Source organism: Thunnus albacares, chromosome 3, assembly GCF_914725855.1.
Source record: "Thunnus albacares chromosome 3, fThuAlb1.1, whole genome shotgun sequence".
Taxonomy (NCBI): Eukaryota; Metazoa; Chordata; class Actinopteri; order Scombriformes; family Scombridae; genus Thunnus; species Thunnus albacares.
In genome coordinates, this window is record NC_058108.1 from 33543816 (window position 1) to 33568094 (window position 24279).

At 39.7% G+C, this 24279-nt stretch overlaps 1 protein-coding gene across 1 annotated transcript in view; it reads right to left on the reverse strand.

Moving 5' to 3' along the window:
- Positions 1 to 1473: 1473 nt before the first annotated feature.
- The window catches only part of LOC122973464 (slit homolog 1 protein-like), an 80181-nt gene continuing 57375 nt past the window's right edge, over positions 1474 to 24279 (reverse strand). Inside the window, exons 24-38 of the mRNA XM_044341018.1 lie at positions 23944 to 24015; positions 23632 to 23703; positions 20730 to 20893; positions 15873 to 15997; positions 15464 to 15558; positions 14154 to 14293; positions 13897 to 13990; positions 13554 to 13691; positions 11593 to 11821; positions 11302 to 11432; positions 7841 to 7995; positions 7544 to 7755; positions 6582 to 6706; positions 6267 to 6475; positions 1474 to 4334 (exon numbers count right to left, since the gene is read on the reverse strand). Coding sequence (XP_044196953.1) covers positions 4072 to 4334; positions 6267 to 6475; positions 6582 to 6706; positions 7544 to 7755; positions 7841 to 7995; positions 11302 to 11432; positions 11593 to 11821; positions 13554 to 13691; positions 13897 to 13990; positions 14154 to 14293; positions 15464 to 15558; positions 15873 to 15997; positions 20730 to 20893; positions 23632 to 23703; positions 23944 to 24015 — 2224 coding nt within the window. The 3' untranslated portion in view covers positions 1474 to 4071. The remainder of the gene's footprint in view (positions 4335 to 6266; positions 6476 to 6581; positions 6707 to 7543; positions 7756 to 7840; positions 7996 to 11301; positions 11433 to 11592; positions 11822 to 13553; positions 13692 to 13896; positions 13991 to 14153; positions 14294 to 15463; positions 15559 to 15872; positions 15998 to 20729; positions 20894 to 23631; positions 23704 to 23943; positions 24016 to 24279) is intronic.

The following is a 24279-nucleotide window of genomic DNA, read 5'->3' on the forward strand; positions in this document are numbered from 1 at the left end:
AAGGGTTTGAGGGGGGAGTAGGAGTCCAGTTAGATGGGCTGTAGAGGTGGAGGTGGGGTGGGATGGAGAGATGCAGCCAGTTTTCACTGGAGAGCAGACTGGGAGGGTGTGTGTTTCTGTGTGGGGGGAGGAGGGACTCTGTCAAAGCCAATGGGGGTATATATTATGTTTTATGGTTACGAGGGGACGCATAAATCACTGTTTCATTAAACAGCCTCAGTCTCAAGAGCGCTGCCACCCCCCCATCCCCCCCCCCCTCCCCCCGCTCCCTATGGGACATCCCTCTTTCTCTCTTTCCTCCTTTTACTCAATCCCTTCTTACTTTGCCCTCCATCGTTTTCTGCTCTCACCATCTTCCTTATTAAAAAAAAAAACTGGCTTCCCATCCTCCTCATCATCAACCTTTCCTCCTCTTTTCATTCACTCTTCCCACCCCCACCATCTCTCTCTCTCTTTTTCTTTCTTTCATTCTCTCCGCCAGTCTCTCTCTCTCTCTCTCTCTTCTCCTCTGTCTCCATGCCATCGCCCATCGACTCAGCGTGAACGGTAGACAGCCGTGACACAATGAGGTCAAAGGTCAGAGAAACAACAACAAGAGAACCAGAGCCAGAGTCAAGGTTGAAGAGAGAAGGAAAAAAAAAAAGAAACGAACAATGAAGGGGAAACAGCTCTTTATTTAAATAAATAGGAAAAAAAGAAGCACTACTTTTTGTCTGCTCTCAGGTGAGACAACATGATCTGAAACACTATCTGATATTTTTTTCTTTTTTGTAAAATTCCCATGAAATGACGCCAGCTCGGAAACATTTTTTTTTTTTTTTTTTTTTTTTTGGCAACTGAAAACAAAGATTTCTCTACAGTCTACAGAGATGATACAGTGACAACATCCTCTTCAACATATAAAAATACTATGACAAAATCAAATGCATTATAAGCTTATAATATATATTACAATCTGTTAGGCTGTTACTGTGTGTTGAAGTATTGCAATTATAATAACAATAATAAAAGCTACATTAGTTAAATTCTGATCCATGACATGACTCTTTATGAAAAAAAACTCAAAAGGCTAAAAAAACAAATTAAAACATGTTAAAACTTAATATTACGCACCTTTATTTTTAGTTTCACATCCATATAAATAACATGTCATCATATATAAAAGCTACATTTTTTTTCTGTGTGGCATTTGTATGATGCGTTCACTGGCTCTTCTGACAAATCGGAGAGGAAGCGTTTGATCCGAGCGAACACAACTGCATCGTCGTATAATGAAGCTCATTGTCAGGGACGGCGTCTTGTCGTTGGAAGCGTCTTAGAATGACAAACACACATTTGTATTTTTATACTTGTGAGGACCCTCGTTGACATAATGCATTCAGCTCATTGTTTAGCTGTCCGGCTGCAACTTTACTGTTTCGGTTCCCTCTCAGCGCTCTCATAGCGTCATTTTTTGACCGCAGCGGGTCTAAAAAGCCACTTCACAACACCTGCTCAGCACCAAATGGTAAACAGACACAGTTAGCTTTAGGCTAGCTGGTGAGCGATGCTGCTAGCAAGGCTAAAAAATCAATTAACAGAGTCTTGAAATTTGCTGGAGTTGTAGAATCCATCACAGTGAACATCAAGTCAAATTTTTTTGTCAAAGTAACATAATTGTTGTGAGGTAATGCAGTACAGACTGCTCTTAAACTGTATTACCACACAGAAATGCTACAATAAACCCTTAAAACAGCCCTTTGTAGAAGTGAGGACCAGCCAAAACGTCCTCACTCTCAAGGTCCGCAGGTCCTCACAAAGATAGAAGTACAAGAAGAACAAGAAACACACACATACAAGCACTCCCACCCTCCCCCCTCACAGTGTAAACTGGGAGAAAGGGCATCTACTGAGAGGCGATGGGAACGTGTCACGACCCCTTCCGCTGTCCCCCGTGAACCCCGTCACCTTTGACCTTTAAGCTGTGTTCATGTCATCTTGGAGGAAGTGGAACAGGGTGACAACTCGTTTCCAACGTCAGTTTTTATTTATGAACATAAACTGAATTATTTGTTATCTGAGTGCAGCAGATGTTCTGATCATTAGTATGAATATATCTGGATTGTTTTTTTTTTTTTCACCACCTCGCTGCCATCTTTTGCCACCTGTGTTAACAAGTGGAAGTCATGCTCCTCTACAGAAACGTCTGGAAGTTCTTGTAATTACCAACGAGGGACTGATTTTTCTCCAAGATAGCAGCTTATTTATGATTAATCGGATTTAATATGCAACATGTTAACACCCCACAGACGTCTGCTGCACATTAGTTCAGTCTGATCTCACAGAATTTTGTGAAATGAGCGTTATGTCTTTAAATCCAACCAGACTCGACTGTCAGCAAGAATGTTTGACACTGAAATAATTTTCCTTTAAAGACTCTATAACTATCTGTAATTCATTTCCTCCCTCTACATACAGTTGAGACAGACATCATTGAAAAGTTTAAGTTATAGATACAGTTTATACGTTTAATTTGTCAACCAAATCTGATATGAAATATAGGCGGATTTTACAGAAACTACTGATTTAAACAAACATTTACCAGCATCAGATTTTTTACAATTGGGTGACTCTTTTGGACTTAAATCCAATGAACGGGATTAATGTTATAAATTATATTGTGAGACATCTCTAAAGCCAGAATCTCCATCAATTTATTGAACTTGCCAGTGTTTAATTTACAAAATATTGTATCAAATTTATGCTGTTTTGTTTTTATTGCGCGGGAGGAACAGGAATACACATCACTTCATTTAGCAAGCAAAGTAAACCCAATGAATAAATTATCATGATAAACACAACCTACTAGTTATAGCCTTTATTCATATTTCTGAACCTTGAGTTGTCAGCGATGTTATCTAGAGCTTCCGCTCGCTATGAGAAGACAGTTATTATTCCTGTAGTGCTTTCTTTGGTGTCTGTTGTGTTGCTGTTGGACGGTTTGGGTTTTTCCCATTTAACTGCTGTCCAAAACATTGCTCATTTCACAAAATTCTGCGACATTGCTAACAGATAGAGGATCAGAACTGTGAGGAAGGTCACCAGTAACATTGAGGTGACTGGTCAGAAGCCTCATGTTGAACAAGACTAGGTCAAAACCCGGTATATGGCTGGACTGTGTATGAAATGCTTTGAATTTGAATCGACAGATACAGGAAATGGTGACAGTCACTCAGTCACTGACTTTTGTGTTTATAGGTCTGGCTTCATTGTTGCGGTCCAACCAACCAAAAACCGATTCCACCTTCCTGGTCACTGTCAGATCAGCACATAAAAATCTACTGCACTTATTTTGTTACTCCTGTCACTCACAGCACAAAAGAGCAAACTAAACACTTGGTGCTTAAACCCTTGTGAGTGTAGGTGAAACATGAAGAGCTTTTTTTTTTTTTTTTAGAGAAACAACATTTTTGTCTGCAGCAAAAAAACACTTTACAAAGTTTTAATCCACCAGCAGCTCTCTGCTTTACCAGACTGAAGAAATACCTGCACATGAAGAGGTGAGATCTTCACATCGCTGATTAAAACTTAATTCTTAAGTGATTTTTAACAAATTTGACTGTGAAACCTTTCATTTCATATCAGAGTCCCCCCCACCCACCTCCCGATTAATTAGTACCTTTTTATTTCCTGCGACAAGTCAACGCCGGCTGTCGCAGCTGTGAGGGAGTGAAGAGCAGCACTTAACCAGCCACACATCAGAAACCAGAAGGCATTCGGAGGCTTTTCAACACACGAGGATTAATAATGAGCTGGAGTTAGGTAGTTAGTGCACAGGTTCTCCTGCTGCAGGTGAAGAAGAGGAAGATGACGATGAGGTTGACTTGTTGATTTCATGTCTCGAGAGGGAAGAACTGTCTTATGTTACAAAACTGCGGCTATGCGCAAAAAAAACACAAAACAAACATCAAAAATGTCCGTTCATCAGTGATAGAGTCCCTACAGTGTGTGTACCTCTTGGTGTGTGTGTGTGTTTGGATGTGTGTGTGTGTGTCTGCATGTGTGTATGTGCGCACCATCACATCCGCAGTACTACACACACTCCTTGCAGCCACACTCCACAGGTTTCTCCACATCCTGCGTAAACGAGGTCCCGTCGTCACATTCGAAGGTGAGTCGCCGGCGTCGGACCCTCAGAGGAGCGCAGCAGGAGGCGGCGGTGACGCCCGGCTCGGTTCCCGCCTGGCACCGGCCTTGACATTCCACCCAGGAGAAAGACTTGGACGTCTGGCAGAGGACGGTGCCGCGCTGCAGCCGGTGGTAATCCCTCACCGGCTCACCTCGACACAGGGACTCTGAAGGCGGGGACACACAGGGTTAAAGGGTCAACTGACTTTTTCAAACCTCTAGTTTGTTTGCTCTGGTTCAAATCAGTTCATGAGTTGGTAAACGTGGTCCCAATGGTTCAGTTTCTTTTCACACAGAGAGTCACATGAGAATGTTCTCTCTGCTCATTGGTTAATTGTGTCTCGGGCAGGAGCAAGAACGTAAACACAGGAAGGAGGTTCTCTGGCCAAATGCAACGTACTTCGTTGTTAGTTCAGGTCAAATCTTGATTTATTCTCCAGCTAGCTGCCACTCATTCGTATCCCAGCATGCAGAGCGCACCAGGCTACGAGAGCAGATTAGCTCAGACTTGCAGCCTTGTTGTTGGATCAGACCTCAAAGAGTCTCGGTACAGTTGTTTTGGTCGGCACCCGAGTTCAGATCTGCCAAAATCGCACTAATGGGGAAAACGAACTAGAGGCCAATTAAACCAGACTAAACAAGGCAGGTATGAAAACACCCTCAGTGCCATCTAGTTATAGTAATAATTTCAGTTTCATTTCCTGAAGTTTCAGCTGCTGCTGAGTCTTCCTCCACCCCAATATGACGAAGAACTGTATTTGTGGTGCTCAAAACATCACAAACACGGCATTTGAAAAGCTGTCAGCCACATCTCCCCAGAAATAATGTCCCGAATAAAAGACAGACCTCAGTGTGAAAGATTCCCATCACTTCTTACAGCAGAAAATGGTTCCTATAAAAAAAAGCTGACAACAAGGTCTGTGAATTATTCTGGGTCATTAAGAGTAAAGCTGGATTTATACTTGACACAGAGGGGTAACCAACAGTCCTACTGAAGATCCCCGACGGTGTTGGTTTAGATTTATAGTTCATCAACGGATTTCACAGGTTAATAGCAGCACTGCAACACAAGATGGATGTTGTTAAAGATCAGGCTGTATCAGCCTTTAATTATATTTCTCATAGGAACTGTGTTTACATTCTGTCATTTAATTTGTGATATAGAGAGATGATGAGAAGATTTTTTTTTCTTGTCTCATTATAAAATATGAGACTAATGTCATGTGTTGTTTATATTCTTACATTCGCTGACGGGCTGTCGGTTTGCAGTGGAGATAAGTGAAGATATTCAACTTCCTCAGTGGTGTCTTCACTATCAACAATATTCTTGTTTGTTTGTTTTTTTTTGCATTTTGACTTTATGTGATGGAAGAGATAGAATAGATACAAACAGGAAGAGAGACAGAAAGAGGAACGACATGCAGCAAGGGTCTCCGGCAGGAATCAAACATAGCAGTTATTATGGTATACGTCTTAATTACTCAGCTGCTGGACGTCCAAGCTGATCAATCACAGCTCTTTCCATCTTCAAGTGAAATCTCTGTTGCCCCAAATGTAGTTATATTTCTGGGGAGGCAAACAGCAGCTACATGGGTAGGCTTAAAAGCGACGCCATGACCCTTAAAAGTACCTCTATAAATCCCTCTTAAGTAGAAAAATATGTTTTTTCTTTTATTTTGGTGAACTGACTCTTTAATGTTTCTCACTGTTTCCACATATTTTTCTAACATGTACAGATATACTGGTGGTGAAATACTAAAATTCCATTTTATTATAGTTTCTCAATGGAGAAAAATCTTTACCAGCCGTTTTGTTCCAGTTTCTCCAAAGACTACCACCGTGTCCCCTAGGAAATTGGTTATTGGAAGCACTCTGTAAAATAAAATGCTGCAGGAAAACCTTGACTACAGAATCAATTAGCGCTGAAATAATTAGTCATGCATTGATTTGTATGAAATTAAAGCCGCACTGTGTGGGATTTTTACATGATTATTGCACCTTGCAAATTATTCTGATGGAATAAGTTATGGTTTGTAGAAAAAAAACGACATTTTCAACATATATGAATCATATTGATTATATTGAATATCCCTCCTCACCTATATCACAGCTCTCTCCAGTGTATCCCTGCTCACAGACGCAGCGTTCTCCGTCCTCTGTCTCCTCACACTGACCGTGCAGACACCGTAGCTGCTGACACGAGCCCGCCGGCTCCCCCTGCAGGTTACACAGCGCACCGCGGTATCCGTCCTCGCAGTCGCAACGGTATGTCTGTGTGTCCAACGCCACGCACACGCCCTTTACACACCTGGACGACAACAGAGAGATTCTTTTAAATTAATATAATGAGGGGCGATGTTTGGAGAGCAGACACATTTCAGCATAAAGCGCACGATTCAACATGACACACTCACTTGCTGCCTTCACAGGGGTTGACACCGGTTGCCGTGGTGACAACATCCGCTCCAGGAAGGCCTCCTGTTATCGGCTGGTCACAGTGTTGTCCTGTCCAACCTGACTGGCAGTGACACTGAGGTCCCTGTGAAAGACAACATGTTTACTCTTGGCAACAACAAGTCACAAAACTCACCTAACTGTGACTAATAATGAAAAATAAATAATCCTGAGTAGATTATTTAAAGTAAATTGAATGATTTTTTTTTTTTTACAAATAAAGACTGAAACATGTTCAGCACTTGTGAAACCTTTTAGATTTGTTCAACCGCAGCAGACTACAAAAAGAAAAAAAAAAACATCAGAATAAACAATAAAACCTGAGTAACTGTGCAAACATGCAAAATAAAAATAAAACATAATCACCTTAACAAGATTAACCTTCTCATTCTCTGTCCTGTTTATTCTGTGTCCCTGAAAATGTTCCTACTTTTGCAACAACAACTTAAGTTGTATAAGAATGAAGAGCACTCACGGTAGAAAACTTAAAATACTATAATTGCTTTCTATGAGATGCATTACAAAATAGAATAACATTCATGTGTTCTTCATTTCATAAATATTATTCTGATACTTTATAAATCATTGACGAAAGTTCATTGAGACATTACAGCAAAGATAAACAGGAAAACAAACAAGAGAACAGGTTGTGATGTTGGGTGGAAGTTCAGGGACGATCTAAAGAAGAATTCAGTTATTGCAAAATGAGACAGTGAGAGGGAAAAATGTGTATAAAAATGTGTTTACCACTGTTTCAAATTAATAAACATATTTGTCTCCTGATTGTTGGATGACTAGCTGTATTTGTATGTATGGCTTTTCACATCTCTATAAACATCTAAACAATGTGAAACTCCCTGCTGGGTGACGGTGTGTCATTAATCTTTTGTCTCTCCACCTGTCCTGCTGTCTGCCTTCCTACCTGTGCAGCATTGGGTTGGCAGATGCCGTGCAAGCAGTAGAGTTTGCGGCAAGCCTGGCAACCCGGCACCACCCCCGGTTTCATGTGGCTACGGGTGAAGTCCTGCAGCTCGTGATTGATGTACAGGTTCCTGATGCAGCCGTGGAAACTTGACATGTTGAGAGTCTGAGCGGAGAGACCCAGAGATGCGGGCATCACCTCCTCGGGCATACCTGCAGAGGCAAACAATCAGAATTCAATTAAATTCCTAAAAGATGCCTTAACTTCTAGTCCCCTCCGCTGCCTCCCTGCTCTTACCTCCCACATACAGAGGGCCGTCCCCCGTCACCAGCTGGCTGCGCCCCTGACTGTCCAGGGTCGTGGGCTCTCCTCCGTCCACAGACAGGTTCACCATCCGGTTAAAGGTCACCAGCTCTACCGTGTGGAAACGCCCATCGTTCACCGTCTCAGTGCTGTCCGTAAAGGATGTAATGAACATGTTTTTTATTACATTCACCATTAGGGGTAGAGCTTATCCCAGCATGCACTGGGCAAGTAGCAAGGAAATGTTTCCATCACAGGGCTCACAGATAGTCAGACGTTACCCTGTTTTGTCCCTTCACCTGCAGCTGCCTCACAGTTACACATCCACTGAAAGAAAAGTGTTGTCTTAATACATAGCAGCACTCCCTGTAAAAACAGCATTTAGCACTGAAAGGTACCTTTGTAGACTTATGAATAGAAATTTTAAAAAAAGATGTTCAGTTATGTCAAACCTCGGTGCATTTTTGGCATCAACAAAATATATCTGAAGCATTTAGTGCCAAAAACTAACATCAAATTTAATTTCTTCCATCAGATGATTCGTCATGATTCCAATGTACTCTGCTGCTGCTTATCCAACAAATATCCTCTGTGTGTGTGTGTGTGTGTGTGTGTGTGTGTGTGTGTGTGTGTGTGTGTGTGTGTGTGTGTGTGTGTGTGTGTGTGTGTGTGTCAGGCCGTTGTCTGGCCGAGCCTCCTCCTTTACAGTGAACCATCCAAACATTTAAGCACTCGACAAATGATCAAGTGGACACTCATCCTTAAGTGTCCTTTCACTGAGTCTGTGATTAAACCAGAATACCCACACGGCCAGTGTCATCTGTCCACCTTCCCAAACACTGCAGGACTCTCCCTCGGCAACAGCACAGATCATGCACTACCGTGCTCTGAGCGGCGTTGCTGGGCTACAGCGAGCTAAGAGGCTGCTGAGGGTCTGACGGGAGTCCAGTGGATTGCTTAGCTTGACGAACACTCAGCTTTTCAAAATCTGAGGATGAGAACACGTAATTATCCTGTGGCTGCTGGCTGGAGTCACATGGTTAAGAACAGTGTTAAACGTGTAGTGCTGGTTACCGGCGCCTCGTTAAGACGAACATCACACAACCGCAACATCCCTGGTTCAATTCCAGCTGAGGAGCTTCCAGCTTTGTTGTTTTGTTGTCTCTCTACCCCTGTTTCCTGTTGCTCTGCACTTTTAAAGCTGTCAAATTTTGAAAAATGCCAAAAAATAATCTAAAAGAAGAATTTATTTCCAAAGCTTTAACCACAAGGGTCTTTGTAAAGGACCTGGGGCCTCATTTATAAAGATCCATACCAAAAGCACACGCATCAATGTGTGCATTTTCCCCTTTATCAATCACAATCAACTTGAAAATATACGCACATGGACGAGCCTCATACCCCAACCCCTGCACTTCCACAAGTAACCATAAATTGGCAATGATAAAATATATTGAATATTGATGTACATGTTGTTCCTGCGGAGAACAGCAGCAGTAACAGAAGAAAGTTTGAGAGGCTGACGGCTGCAGCAGTTGTTAATACAGCCGGTGCAACAAACAAAACGAAGTGGTCAGACACGGAGGTAGATGCTAAGACGTATATGGACTAGTGGAAGCACGGGGACATTGAAGCACACTGCTTGGTATTTGTTAAGCATCATTGACACATACATGACTGATGAGACCACACACTCAATATCTAAAATACAACACTGTATTCATTTATATTTACTCCAAAATCCAGTATACAGGTGTTTCTCTAATGTACACAGTCCAATATATATGAGTGCAGGTGGTGAAGATGTGCTGGTGAGGTGACTGGACAAAGCATAGTGTGTCTCCAGTGTGCTCTTTGGGCCTTAACAGCACAGTCGTGTTCACAGCAGCTGTTTTACACACAAAAACGATATGAAAACTAAAATCATAGGCTACTGTATATGCACAGTAATAGAAGATATTAAAAATCTATAATATAAGCGCTCTGTTCTGCAATTCTTTAAAGTTATTTGATCTCATGTTGGATTTCTACAACTAATGATGATCATTTCCTCGGTTAGTTCATGTGGTTGAGGTGAAAAGGAATCAGTATATTCACACTAAATATCGGGGGAAAAGCAAGCCAGACTTTCCAGAATCCTGCCACCTGCCACATCCTGGCATCATCCTGGCATTTCAGCAGCTGCGGCGCCGCTCGCCAACTGACAGCGAGTGTGAGTAGCATACAGCCCGACCCTCTCCTCTGTGCTCTGGGGGGTTGGGAAATGTGATGGTGAGACAGCGCATAACGCTCAATATTGCATTATTAGTTCGATAATAAATCACAGATGTAATTGGTTAAGATTTGAGTTGGCTTATATCTTTTAAAATTGAAATTATGTGCTTATGGAATGGCCTGAACATTTATGATAAAGTGGATCTATAAGTTTGATATTAAGTGAAATTAAATGTGTGAGAGGAATCATTATATAATCTGGCTTCAATTCACCACCTCATCATCTGCATGGCCAGTTTCCCCGGTCTCCAAAATGTACAAAATGTTCTTCTGTCAAGTTTGTTTTTATAAATTCCAACTTTTTTTGTGGGAAGTGACATACGTATCTTTCAAGCCCTGTTTTGTGCGTATGCAACAGTTACAATACGAGGCCCCTGGTGTGTGTTTAATACCTACCTGTAAAGGAGTCATTATTCCACTAAGAATTTATCAAGTGTTCATTCTGTGCATTAAAAAAACAGCTCAAAAAAGCAGATCAACATGTCAATAATACAAAAATCTGGATGAAAATCAGGTTTTACACTGCAATTTTCTTTACTTCACCTACACATTAAGCATATTCTGAGCATGAAAATGTTCCAAATTGAGCATAAAATTCACACTTATCCCGGGGCTCGAGTAAAACTGGAACTTGTGCAACTCAAAAAGTACAAAAACATGCTTTGGAAAATAACATTTCATTATGTATATCGATGGCCGAAGAGCAAAACCTCCTATCCGAAAAATGCACTTTTTTGAGAAAACTGAAAAAAACCCAATACATAATACACTGTTTTTGGACTATATTACTATATTATGTGTTAACAATACTGTAATAACCATACAAACATACCATAAACAATACCACATAATATAGTCCAAAAACAGTGTGTTATGTATTTTTATTATGTGTTTTCTCAAATAAGTGCATTTTTCAGATAGGAGGTTTTGCTCTTCGGCCATCGATATTCTGTATAATCTTGGACAGCCAATAAAGCTTTATGCAATTTGCATTGACAGTAAGACTTTTTGTTGCAGGCAGATTCCGGTTAGACTTAAATATGTAGAAGAAGAAGTAAACACTAGTAAACACTGGTTAGCAGGAAAGGAAAAGTAGAGAATGAGAGAAAGGAAAAATTATGATGTCAAAGAAATCAGAGTAAGATAGAGCTAAGTGTGTGTATATATGTGTGTGTGTGTACCTATAGATAGCAGTGGCAGGCTGGTTACCAGGGTCGTAGGTGACCCTGACATGACCCTGATGTAGCTCCACAGCGATTGGCTCATTGTCTCCGTTATAAAGCAAAATACCGTTTTCCTCTGCTGTTGACACCTGAAAAAAGCACACAGTAGTCAGAGTCAGAGTCTGCCACTTCTGATACTTGATTCCAGTTATTCTACAATGTTTGTCACCTACAGTATGATGTCTCTAGATGCAGCCTTATGTGTATCTGTGCACGTGCGCGTGTGTCTGTCAGTGTGTGTGTCCTCACCTGCAGCGTGATGTTGGCTTGAGGCCAGTTCTTGACATCTTGTAGTTGAACGTAAGAATCTCTGTCGACAAAGTTGACACTGACCAGCTTCTCACAGCTCTCACCCTCGAAGCCCGGCAGACACTGACAGACCGCGGTGCCTGTCTTCTCCACACAGGGGGCGCCGTTCTGACACTGAGCAAGCTGGCAGGGTGACGGAGGAGGAAGGGCCACCTCACAGAACTCACCACTGAGAGGAAAGAGAGAGAGAGCTCATGTTTACCTGCGCACAAGAAATTAGTTCATTCTGAAGCTGCCGATCAGGTTAAAGCAAGATATTATAGAACATTTTTACATGCGCTACAATAGTCTGATTAGTTCAGAACAAGAGATGCACTGATCCCAGTTTTTCCCTCCCGTTACAATTCTGATACACAAACTCAGGGTACTAATGAGTAACAATCCAATACCTGTTTTCCTTTCTTTTAAAAAATGTTTTTAAATCTTCGTACCTCACTGTGTGGATCTGATTAGGATCATTCTTCTAAGATAACACACATCTATAACTACACATCACCTCTAAACTATAAGTGTGCAGGCATTCATGCATCAACATTCTTTGTGTAGATTTTTATCATATTATTCTAGGAGGTTTGTAAAAAATGCATATTAGTGGATAACTGACTAAAACAAGCAAATTCAGTGTTTCACATTGGTATATTACTATCTACAACCTGAGTATTCATTGCCAGTATCAGATTATTCACCTACCTCTTAACACATTTTAACCAGAACTGAGACATTTTCAGTGTGTCTAAGTCATAAATGTATTAGACAGAGCTGCATGGCTGTTTGGTGTATAGCCGCAATGATTAGTTGATGAATCGATTGATAGAAAATTAATCAACAACTATTTTGATAATTAAATAGCTGTACCTCTCTTCAGGGTGTTATGTTTTGTGCAGAGCCAAGGCTGAGAAGCAAATTCTTCTCTAAAAGTTTTACTAGGAATGAGTTTTCCTTTTGGAGTAGCATTCATTGTGTCAGGACGGCACTTTGATTGTCTGTCTCCTTAATCAAATGTCAAATGAATCTTCTTGCATAAGATAACCATTATCTAAAGATTTCCACAACAATGATCACATTGATGATCACTGGCTTCTCTACACTGGCTACCTGTTGCTTTTAGAGTTGATTTTCAGATTTTATTGATTACTTACAAATCCCAGAGAGGCCTCACCCAAATTATTTATCAGATCTTTTATTGCCTTATGTATCTTCCTGCTGCCTGAGATCCTCGGATGTGTCGTTCCTTGTTGCTCCAAGGTCCAGATGGAGACACAAAGGTGATAAAGCCTTTGCAGTCAGTGTTCCTAGACTTCAGAATGACCTGCCTGAGGAGATCAGGGTTGCAAACCCTGTTTCGTATTTTAAATCACTTTTAAACCCCCCTTTTTAGTTTCCTTTTTATGTCTTTATGTATTATGTATTCTGTTTTTATTTTAGGGGACTGTGTAACTGTGTTTTGAAAGGTGCTATATAAATAAAGTTTATTATTATTATTATTATTATTATAAATAGGGAACATAATCAGCAGATTAGTCTATCATGAAAATAGTTGCAGCCCCAGTTTGATGGTTTGCTCTGTTGCCTTACAGCAAGTCAGTCCTATAGTAGTTTACAGGTTCTTTCTATGAGGAGTTTGCTTATTCAGCCTGTGTCTGCCGGGTTTTCTTCCACAGTCCAAAGACATGCATGTTAGGTGAACTGGACACTGTCACAGCATCCATTGGTGGCTGCACTTATATGAACAAAAATCTGAAAAAACTATAGAATATATTAATTTAGTTTGTCTAGAAAACACGATTCTAAATCAAGTTTCCTGTACCTTCGACCGATAAAGAAACTGTGTCCCTCATTTCCAGTGTTCCCAAAGTTCCCACTGTCCCCTGTGTCAACAGTATTCCTAGCGTTCCCAGTACCTGTATCCCTGTGGACAGACGCAGCTGTAGCCGTCCAGATGGTCGACGCACTGAGCTCCGTTCTGACAGCGATGATCAACACACTCGTTATAATCTATACCGCAGTCTGGCCCCACCCAGCCGGGGATACACACACACCTGCAACACACAAACACAAGCACATACAGGACTACTTGACACATAGTGCAGGATTTTAGGGAGTCAACACAGACCTCAGCATAACTCACCTTTGTGTTTATCTGTGTATGTTTGTATTTTTAATCTCATCTGGGATCTTAAACTTTGCTGAGCCTGGCGTTGATGACGAGTGTGTGTATGTGTGTGTGTGTGTGTGTGTGCTCACCTGGGGCCGGTAGGACTGCTGATGCAGGTGGACTGGTGCTGACAGGGGTTTCTACCTGGAGAGCACACACCCTCCTCTTCCTCACAAAACAGACCTGAGAGAGAGAGAACAAGAAGATTTTTAAAGCTAAAATTTGTGTTTTGTCCTGTATTTGTAACTTTTATCATTAGTGTTTATTAGTAACAATTTTATCAAATCATAAAATGGAAAGAGGAGGTAAAGTGAGGCAGTCCCGGGCCAATACGCTGACGTTATACCTGTGTAGTGTGGAGAACACAAACACGTGTAGTTGCCCACACCGTCCACACAGGTGGCGCCGTTCTCACACCCGTGATCCTGACAGTCGTCCACGTTCACCTCACAGAAAGTGCCGTGGAAACCAAACGCACACGCACAGCTACACAAATAAAAACACAGCAACGAGGGAAAATTAAATATAAAATACTAAAAATAATACATTATGATATTCGTAACTAAAAGGAATTAATATGCATATGCAGTTCATTACACTATGACATGCAAACTCATTAGCTGTTAAACAGCTGGCTTTATTAGCACTTAATGTTTTCAAACACAGCAAAAATCAAGGTGTTTGACAGCAGTTTAATCTAAGAGCAGTTTGTTTAGACACTGATATTCTCATGTTTCTGTCAACTCAGGAAAAATACATGTACAGTATGATTGATTGTAATTTTAAAAGCCTAACCAGGAACAGGTGCTGCAAATGAGCTTCAACTAGACACCCTGTATATATTACATCTGTTGCATCACTTATCTGTATGTAAAAAATACTTATCTGTATGGACCTTGTTAAATAAATTAATACAATTTAAAAAAAAGTATATGTTAGCATACTCGTATTGTATTCATATCTCCAAACTGTATTTATCCAAGCTAATCGTATCATATAATTGCATGTTAATTGTTAATATGCTGACAAGTAATATTTAGTATGTGGGTATGTTTATGATAGCGTGTTAGCATGTTTACAGTTAGCATGGTAAGACACTGACAGTTAGCATATAAATGTAACATACAGACATGCTAATTGTTAGCATGCCACTTTAGCTTTCATCCCATTGTACAACTGAGGGTAAAGAATTATGAGAAAACTCATAAGGAGAAAGGTATTTTGCAATAATTAAATACATTTTCTTGTCAAAACTAAGAGGTTTTATGATTATAACCAGAAAAATGTACGGCATATTTTGCTGGAAGTTCTAAATAATGAAAAGTATGAGTATTTCAGACAGGACCAGAGAGAGCCACACTGCTAGCATGGCTGAAATCCTAGCAGGAAAAAAATAACATTCAGCCAAAACCAAACCAAAATAATTGAAATGTGCTAAAAAAGCAACAACCTGGCTAACCTTGTTCGCTGGCTGTCCTAAATTTGTTTCCTTTTGTTGTTCAAGGTTTAACGGTTATCAGTTTTTGTGCAGGCAGGTTGAATGTCTGGATATTAAATAATACTGCAGGGCAAAGATAGTGAGTTGCATTGAAAGTCGTTACTGTTATTTTGTCCATCTTTTTGTCCATGCTACATAATTCTGAAGACTTTTGTTACCTGAATCCTCTGGTCTGTTCATCGCTGAGACAGGTGCCTCCGTTGGTGCAGGGATTACTGACACAAGCATCAACTGGAGTCTCACAGAATTTACCCTGAAATAAACATCAAAAACAGAACATATTTTTGACGAGCAGACCAAATGAATAATTTGATGGGATTATCAGAGACAGATGTGGGCTCAAAATAATCACTTGTAACATGCAAACACATTGAATATCGGATCAGTGGTGTTAAACACTCAGCTGTGAGTGTGTAAATGGATTGTTGTTGTGTGTGTGTGTGCAAGGGAGGAAACATTTTGATTAGATGTCACAAGGTGCCAACAAAAACAGACAGACTCACTAACCAGATCACGCAAGCCTCTCTGCAGCACACGACACACACATAAACACACACACATATATACCGTGAATCCAGCCTTGCAGGTGCAGGTGTACGGTTGTGTGTGGTGTACTTGGCAGACGCCCTGGTTCTGGCAGGGAGAGGACACACACGGGCTGCATTTGGCCTGGACAGAAGCCTCCACGGGACCTGACAACACACACACACACACACAAACACACACACAGACATACAGGCCCGTTAAAGCTCTCAACGTCACTGAATCATTATCAAGACAATAGTGTGATGACGCTAAACAAACAAGATCACTTCCAGGAAGGTGATACCTGAAAATGTCTTTTTACATTGTGTGTCACTGCGTCAGATCTCAGACTCTCAGTCGTCTCTAACAGGCAACAGACACAGCTCCGAAGAAAATTGCATGTTATACCCGGTGGCTGAAACAGCTTGGATGCAATCATTTCATTTTATTTCTTTAGTATAATAACCCCCAGGTCACGTTATTGTTTCTTAAATCTGGGAAATCTGTGTTTAAATTTGTTTTTATTTAGATTTTAAGATTCTGTTAAAATTGGATCAGATGAATCAATCATACATAATCAGGGTGAAAGCCGGATTTAAAGAGAAAAAAAAACATTTGCACACAAAGTAGTTTTACGTTTTTACTTTAAGAGTCTGTGGCACGTCATCTTTAGCTCATTTGTGTTTTCATCCCATTTTTTCGTCTCACTTAATGATAGATATTTTTGATTGATTTTTGATTGTCTTTACTTATGTTTTGACATGATTTTGGTTCGGGCTGAAAGATGAGGATAGGTTGTGGGAGAGACTGAATCTGACTGACTGACTGACAAAGTGTCATTCACTTCACAGTCAGACTGCAGGGGGGTTTTGAGGAAACATCAGTCAGGCACCAAGGAGACTGACAGGCATGCAATACATGCAGAGGAGAAAAACCTGCGGAAATATGTCCTGATAACACACAAATGACATATAAGCAGATACCAGTGCAAGGGAGAGGCAGTGTGGGAGCATTTGGTATTTTCTTTCCTTTTTGAAAAATGCTGGGTATTTTATGGGGGAATATCTATAAAAAATATAAAATAATGACCTTTGAGAGAACAATGTTGCAAATTATTTTTACAGTGTATTTTGCCCATTCTATCCCTCTTTTTATTCTAAGAAATATTGTTGTAACATGTAATAACATATTACATTTTATATATTAATTAGATACTCTATGCTATACAAGTTATTTGTTGTTTAGTTTCCAACATAATGGAAGAATTTTTTATCTGCCATGTTCATACAGTCCAGGAAGTTTTCTTGTAAATGAACTAAAGTTATATTTACATACAGTGTTATTCAACAAAATGCACTGCACCTACACTTATGTATTTTTAAAAATGGATTTTCAAATGTATGTCATTTCAAATCTTGCATTGTTGACATCCATGTTTACTCTTTGTCTTTGCTGTCGCACTGCTGCGTCTCATACCTCTGCCTGTCTGTCGCTGGAATTGTGTAAAACCATTGGCAAGGATCCGTATTGCATCACTTGCACGTGCATTAGAGAAACAAAACGGGGACCAACTCATACAAAAACTGCTCTATGGCACTACTGGAGGTCAAAAATTCCACAAGGTACCTTTAAAGTCCCATCTAGACATTGCACAAAGGAAGTTGTTATTGTAGTTTTTGTAATAATTATGTTAATTGACTAATTAGGGCTTTAATGTTCATAATACTTCACATGGATTTATCTTTTAACATAAGTAATTTTTATCTTTAATAATGATTAAATAACGATATTAACAATGAACAATGACAATGCTGCCAAGTGACGAGTGGGATACTGTACAGTATGTCATATCAAAGCTGTTAACTGAAGGTTGACATCACTGTAGATGTTACATGGAGGTGTTGTATAGTCATTAAGTTATATAATTTGCAGATGATACAATTGTATACGCTCCAGGCTCCACCTCAGCTCAGACCCTGACTCGTCTTCAGTCTGCCTTTGATGCATTCTAATTATCACTACTCAATCACAGACTAGTATTAAAATGCAGAAAAGACAAAGTAGATGGTATTCTCCACCTCCACTGGTGACTCTTACCACCCTGTCATTAAAACTTTAAATGGCACCCATACTTCTCTTGCTGAGTCAAACAAATACTTTGAAATGGAATTTGGCTTGACAGCAAACTATCATTCAAGATTCATATTCGACATTTGACCCAAAAATTAAAAATCAAACTATGTCAAACCCTCCAACCGTAAGACTAATGTGCATTCAACCTTCATGTCTGTCCTTGATTACAGAGATATTCTGTATTATCATGCTGTCCCATCAACACTGCAGCAGTCATATCATATGTTAGTGCATTACTCTTTATCACTAATAACAAAGTTTGTACTCATCATTGTTGTCTGTATCATAAGGTTGGTTGGACTTCCTCACAGACATCTAATGACCAAACATCTCATGTTATTCATCTATAAAGTTCAACTGTCTGTAAATCTACAGCACATGATCCAGTAACTACTTAAACTTAGATATCCCTCATGTTCGCACTAATGCTCGCAGAACTGGTTTCAGATACGATGCACCTTTTAAAACAAACTTACATTCCCCATGGAGAATTTACAGTTTTATTATCTGATGTTTTTTTATGATTCTTATTAATTCCTTGTTTATTGTGTAGTTGTGTTGTTTCTTCTTGTCTGGAATGTTTGATGAATGTTTTTTGTTCTCAACTCCCTCTTGGAGAGAGATCTTAATCTCTGCCTGATTAAATAAATATCAAATAAAATAAATAATTGTAATTGGTTTTGAGCTGTGGTAACTTGTATCATCACTGTGACACTTTTTCTACTTGACTGACCAATCAAAGTGACCACAGTTGATTGGTCAAAGCCAGGAAGATGGCTGTCAGAACTGAATAATCAATTGAAATATATCTTTACTGTGTCTTGGATGTTCATATGAACATCCACCAGCAATACATTAGCAGCTACTGTGTGTCAAACTCATAATAAATGGATGAGGATCATTTTAATCCTCTTCATTTAAGGCAAAAACAGAAAACATGTGGAGCTCTGTGACGTGAGGAGGAAGCTGCATCCTGTTTGCAGAAGGCTTCATAGGAGATGTGGGGAAACACTAATTACAGCGAGCTATCATGATGAATTTTTACAGCGCTACAGTATTTTGATGTTTAAAAATACAACAATTAGCGCCTGTGGTAATGCACACAAGGTCTGATAAAACAGTCACTAATGGAAAGTTCACACTATCTTTACACCATGGAGAGAGTGGGATCAAACCCTTGAGCTTAGCGACATTAGGCCCTGTTTGCTTTGCACTGGTGTTACGTTTAAACTGAATTTTAACTCTAGATCATGTGTTTTTAGCTGTTATTACAGAACCTATTGTAATTATTCACCTCTCTTGGTTTTCTTTAATAATTTCACAACCTTAATTCACTGTGGATTAATTAAGCTTTTTAATCAACAGAAAAAAAGACTTGCAGCCAATGCCTAAGCACATACATATATAAAACACTAAATTAATAATCACTCCCTGTATTATCACACACCTACATCATCACTGGTGCAGCCAATCGAAGTCACACAAGAAATTGAATGCAGATTAAAGCCTGACTGATATAACTGCATGGCTGACATTGTCAGCTGATTTTAGCTTATCGCAGATATTACGAATAAGCATTTATAAAGTGTATGTTGGCTGTAAAGTAACAAGAAGTGTAAGTATAGAAATGTTTGAGCTATTTAGGTGCAGTGTCACCGTAACATAGTTTGTCCACCAAAGAGCATTGACAAACTTCAACTGTAAAACAGTCCCAATCAGAACATATCTTAGTCACAACTCTTTAATAAATAATTTAAGGGATCTTTAACAAAGATATTTGTTTAGATTATGCATTTATATTACAAAAGAATATTTTGATACTCTCAAATATTAATATTGGTATCAGTCTATGGTAACCTATGTATAATTAAGGTGTAGAGAGTGATTTTAGGTGAAATACATATGTATTTCAAAGGTCAAACATGCATTGTTTTGGTTAAATTGAGTACGGGAGACTCAATAAGTAAGTAAACAAAACAAATGTAAATGACTAAGTTTAATTGGAAGCAAATTTATGAGACATTTATTTAAAACAAACTAAATCAACCAGCAAAATAAGGTGTTTTTTTATTGAACCAATTGCATTGTAGCTGTATGAATGAAAGCAGCAAGTAGGCTAAGATTACCTAGCACTGTATATACAGTCTTTGTGATCGCACTCTTAAAATAGAGCGCTGTTTTTTAAAAAGCAAAAACCTGGAGTTATTCCAAAATAGACTCAAACCGCAGTATTTTCAGATGATGTCTGATATGATTTAGCAAAATTTAATGAGGCAAGTCATATCTATCAGGTAATTTTCTGTGGATTTTTACTTGACAGTTAAAGACATTGTGCGCTACAATGTCTCTAACTGTGACAGGTGTGTAGGAGTGAAAGCAGCCATCTCCTGATGAGGGTCACGCAGAGTAAAAGGCGTCCTTTTATCTATTAGGAAGCATCAGTATGTAGGTGTTTGCTCGCTTAGATCATTTTAGCAAATTAGATGACAGACGCACAGGATTAAAATTTCTAATTAGCTTTATATTCATCACAAACCACTGAAAGGCCACAGATAATATCAGTATTGGCGTAAATAAATAGGTTTTATATGGTACATCAGGTCACTTTAGTTTCGTGTTTTATCAGCGTTTTAAAAGTTAAATATTTTTAAAGAGAAACAAAATACAAGCTCATCAGTGTGAGACATGAATCTACTGAAGAGATTTTGTTTCATGTATAGTTTGAAGGTTTTATTTCTATGTTATTGTAGCTTTCTGGCAGCTTACCCAGACACTGGAACTTGTCAGCGGGCGTGGTAAGCAGCAGCTTGCCCTCCATGCCGCCGGGGCCGGCACAGCGGGCGATTCCGGGCTCTTTATAGCCGCTCTTCACCCAGTCTGACAGCCAGAGCAGACGACAGTCGCAGTAGAGAGGGTTGGCTCCAATCGCTCTGATTAAAAAAAAAAAAGAATGACCAGACAAAGAGTCAGCTCACTGACAGAAGAAGAGAATCTCAAAAGAACAAAGGATGAAATTAAATTTTGGAGGAAGACGAGAGGAGAGAAGTAAATAAATGAGAGGTAGGAAAGAAAGGGAAAGGGTGAAGGAAGAAAAAGGAAACAAAAACAAATTAGGGAAGGTAGGAAAGGGGGAAAAATAGATGAGGTAAGTTGTAAGGGAATGATAAGAGAATAATAGCAAATTAAAGAGGGCAAGAGGGAAGAAAGGAGGGACAGAAAGGAAGTGAGGGATTGGACTTTAGAACAAAAATATATGAGGAGGAATTAAGTGAGACAAGAGGTAAGAAAGGAATGAAACAAGAGAGGAAAGAATGATAGAGACACATTAAATCGGGGAAAGATGGCAAAAGAGAAAAGAAGGATGAAACAAATTAAAAAGGTAAAAAATGTAGGAAACGGTGAAGAAAGAAAGACTGTTCATTGATCTGCATTAACATTTTTTGCATTTATTTTCAAAGCCACATGGTGGAGCTCTCACTCCTTACAGCTGTGCTCACGTACAGGCAGTGACTGACACACACACACACACACACACACACACACACACGATCAAGGAGCTAATAATATTCATTTAGACCAGGTCAATTTATTCGCTTGATAAAATTATCAGAGACAAAGGTGGGATCAATTACTGCTCATCACATAAGACATGCACACACACACACACACACACACACACACACACACACACACACACACACACACTGACACACACAGAACAAGGTCAAGGTATCTCAGAGTCACATGAGAGTCTGTTCAATTCTCCTCAGTCGATTAAACTCCATCTATAGCTGCTCTGGAACAAGTCATGAGGAGGAAAACACATCCTGTCTTTCACTAGAATGTCACATCACCACATCTGGATCACATAGGCTCACTGACAGGTGTGTCTGATTATAGTCTTGTCCACAACCAAAGCCTGTCTGGTAAAGCGGATTCACACAGAGACGTTCCATTAGAGGCAAACAAGGTGCACTTTAAAGGAAAAGTACAGCTTTTACAACACTGGTCTTATTGTCCTAGTTTTGTTTGTCACTTGTGTTGTTTTTTTTTATAAGTAAAACGAGCATTGCAAAGAACATTAGCAGTCAGATGATCACATAAGTTGTTTTATTAAACATGTTTTGAGAATATTGAGGCTAATGTTAAAATTACTACTCAGATTTTGCAGACTGACTTTCTGGTTCAACTTTGACATACTGTGCTACACCTCACTGGCTTGTTAGAGGACACTAATAGACTGATTGTGCTGAGATTCTCTGTATTCATCTATAAAAACTTAATTTCCTTTCTAAGTCATTCATTCATTAAGGAATTGCCTTTTGCATTATTAAGAAATATCTGTTTTCTGTTGATACTGCATTATTATTTCTTCTTTTCTTGCTCTTAATGTTAAATACAAGTAAATCACAATTAATAAAGTTTGTCCTTCAAAGTGATGGGGAGGTGGCAGGGCAAAAAAAAGAAGGAAAACAAAAACATACTATACTGTGCTTGCTGTGTAAAACAGTCTTTATATTTCAATGATGAACATTTCAGATGCTCTTACATTTCATTTCACATCCAAATATGTGGTTTAGATAATCTGCTGAAACAGGATGTTTGTTAACATGTGTGATGTTCCTGCTCTGTTGTTGTAATGATGGCGTCGTATTCCTGAGTAAAATATTATCATAATCAATTGGAATGATGGCGAAAACTATAAGGACTTAGGCTGATTAAAAAACCTTCTATATAATAAAATCTAATCACCAGAGAAACACAATCTGCACAAAAAGGTAATATCTGTATGCAAGATTTATATTTAGTTTTTTATTTTTTGCATATGATTTTGTTTTCCAGTCCCATTGCTCTTATGTTGGGTGTAATGTATAGAAATTACATTCTTTAGCCTTTTTTTAATTGTTACTGAATACAGAACATGTAATTTTTGGTGCAGATGCCCTGTATTTGCTTTATAAAGTCATAAAATGCTGGATTTCTCTGGTAATATGGTGATACACCATCACACTCCACCAACAAATAGAGTCTCAGCGGTGCAATTAGTTATAGAACATTATTGTAAACCCTGGTTCATTTTCCTGATAGACTTAGCAGGATCTTATTTCAGCAATGATGTCACACTTCAGAAGAGAAAAATAAATAACACTTTCTCCCTCCTCTCTTCAACTCCTCCTGCCCTCTGTCATCTCTCCTTCACCCTCCTCCACTCTTTTGGTCTCTCCCTCCCTCTCGTCTTCATCTTCTTGTTCCCTCTCTCCTCCTCCTCCTCCTCCTCCTTCCACACTTAAAGTAGATCCTCAGATTGACTCACATGGGTCATGCTTGACTGAAGATGATTATACTGTATATGCAGACTCTCTCTCTCTCACACACACACGCGCCTCAGATCAATAAAGCCATGGGAAACGATGGATCTCTCCAGCTAATTCAATCCACCATGCAGCCACTTGAAACCACTGACTCTCTGAGAACTGGACTCTATCTGACCGGAGTCATAAAGGCAGCGTAATGAACATGCATCACACACACACGCACACACACACACACACACACACGCTGACCCCATTCTGTCACTGAAGACGGACCCTGCTGTCCATTACGGTCGGTTGGTGCTGTCTTTATATATGTAGATGTGCGTGTGCTACATGTATGTCTGAGTTCTTACAGGTGAGACAAGGAGGCCACGTCGCTGAAGATGCCCTGCTGCAGCTCAGAGATGTCGTTGCCATGGAGAGAGCTGTAAAGACGAACACAGGATCAAAAACGGTGAAAAACTGCAAAGACTCAGAGACCACAATGATTCTGACAGACAGCGAGTCTCATTAAGCTCAACAACAGAGGAACGTTTAAAGTCCAAAAACAGATGCTGGCCTGTTGTAATAAAGCACGGGGACGACAGTAATGTGGTTTTGGGCAGTTACAAGTATGTGTGTGTGTGCGTGTGTGTGTGTGTGTGTGTGTGTGTGTGTCAGCTTACAGCAGTCTCAGAGAGCGTAAGCCGCCCAGTGCCAGAGGAGGGATACAGCGCAAAGAGTTGTAACTGAGGATCCTGCAGAGAGAAAAACACAATTACACACAGAATTTAGCTGAAACCAGAATTACACATGTGATTGACCTACACCAGACATGTGTTACATCTTTTCATCTTTTCTTGCTAGCAGAAAGTCTTAAGGTTGGCAGTGCTCGTCCGCCTGCCAGATTTCCATAAAATGTGTTGAAATTCATGCACTGCAGAGAACGATTCCTAATGATTTTAATGACCCTGCCGACTCTTTCTCTGTTCTAAATGTTCTCTTGGGCCGAAGTGTCCGAT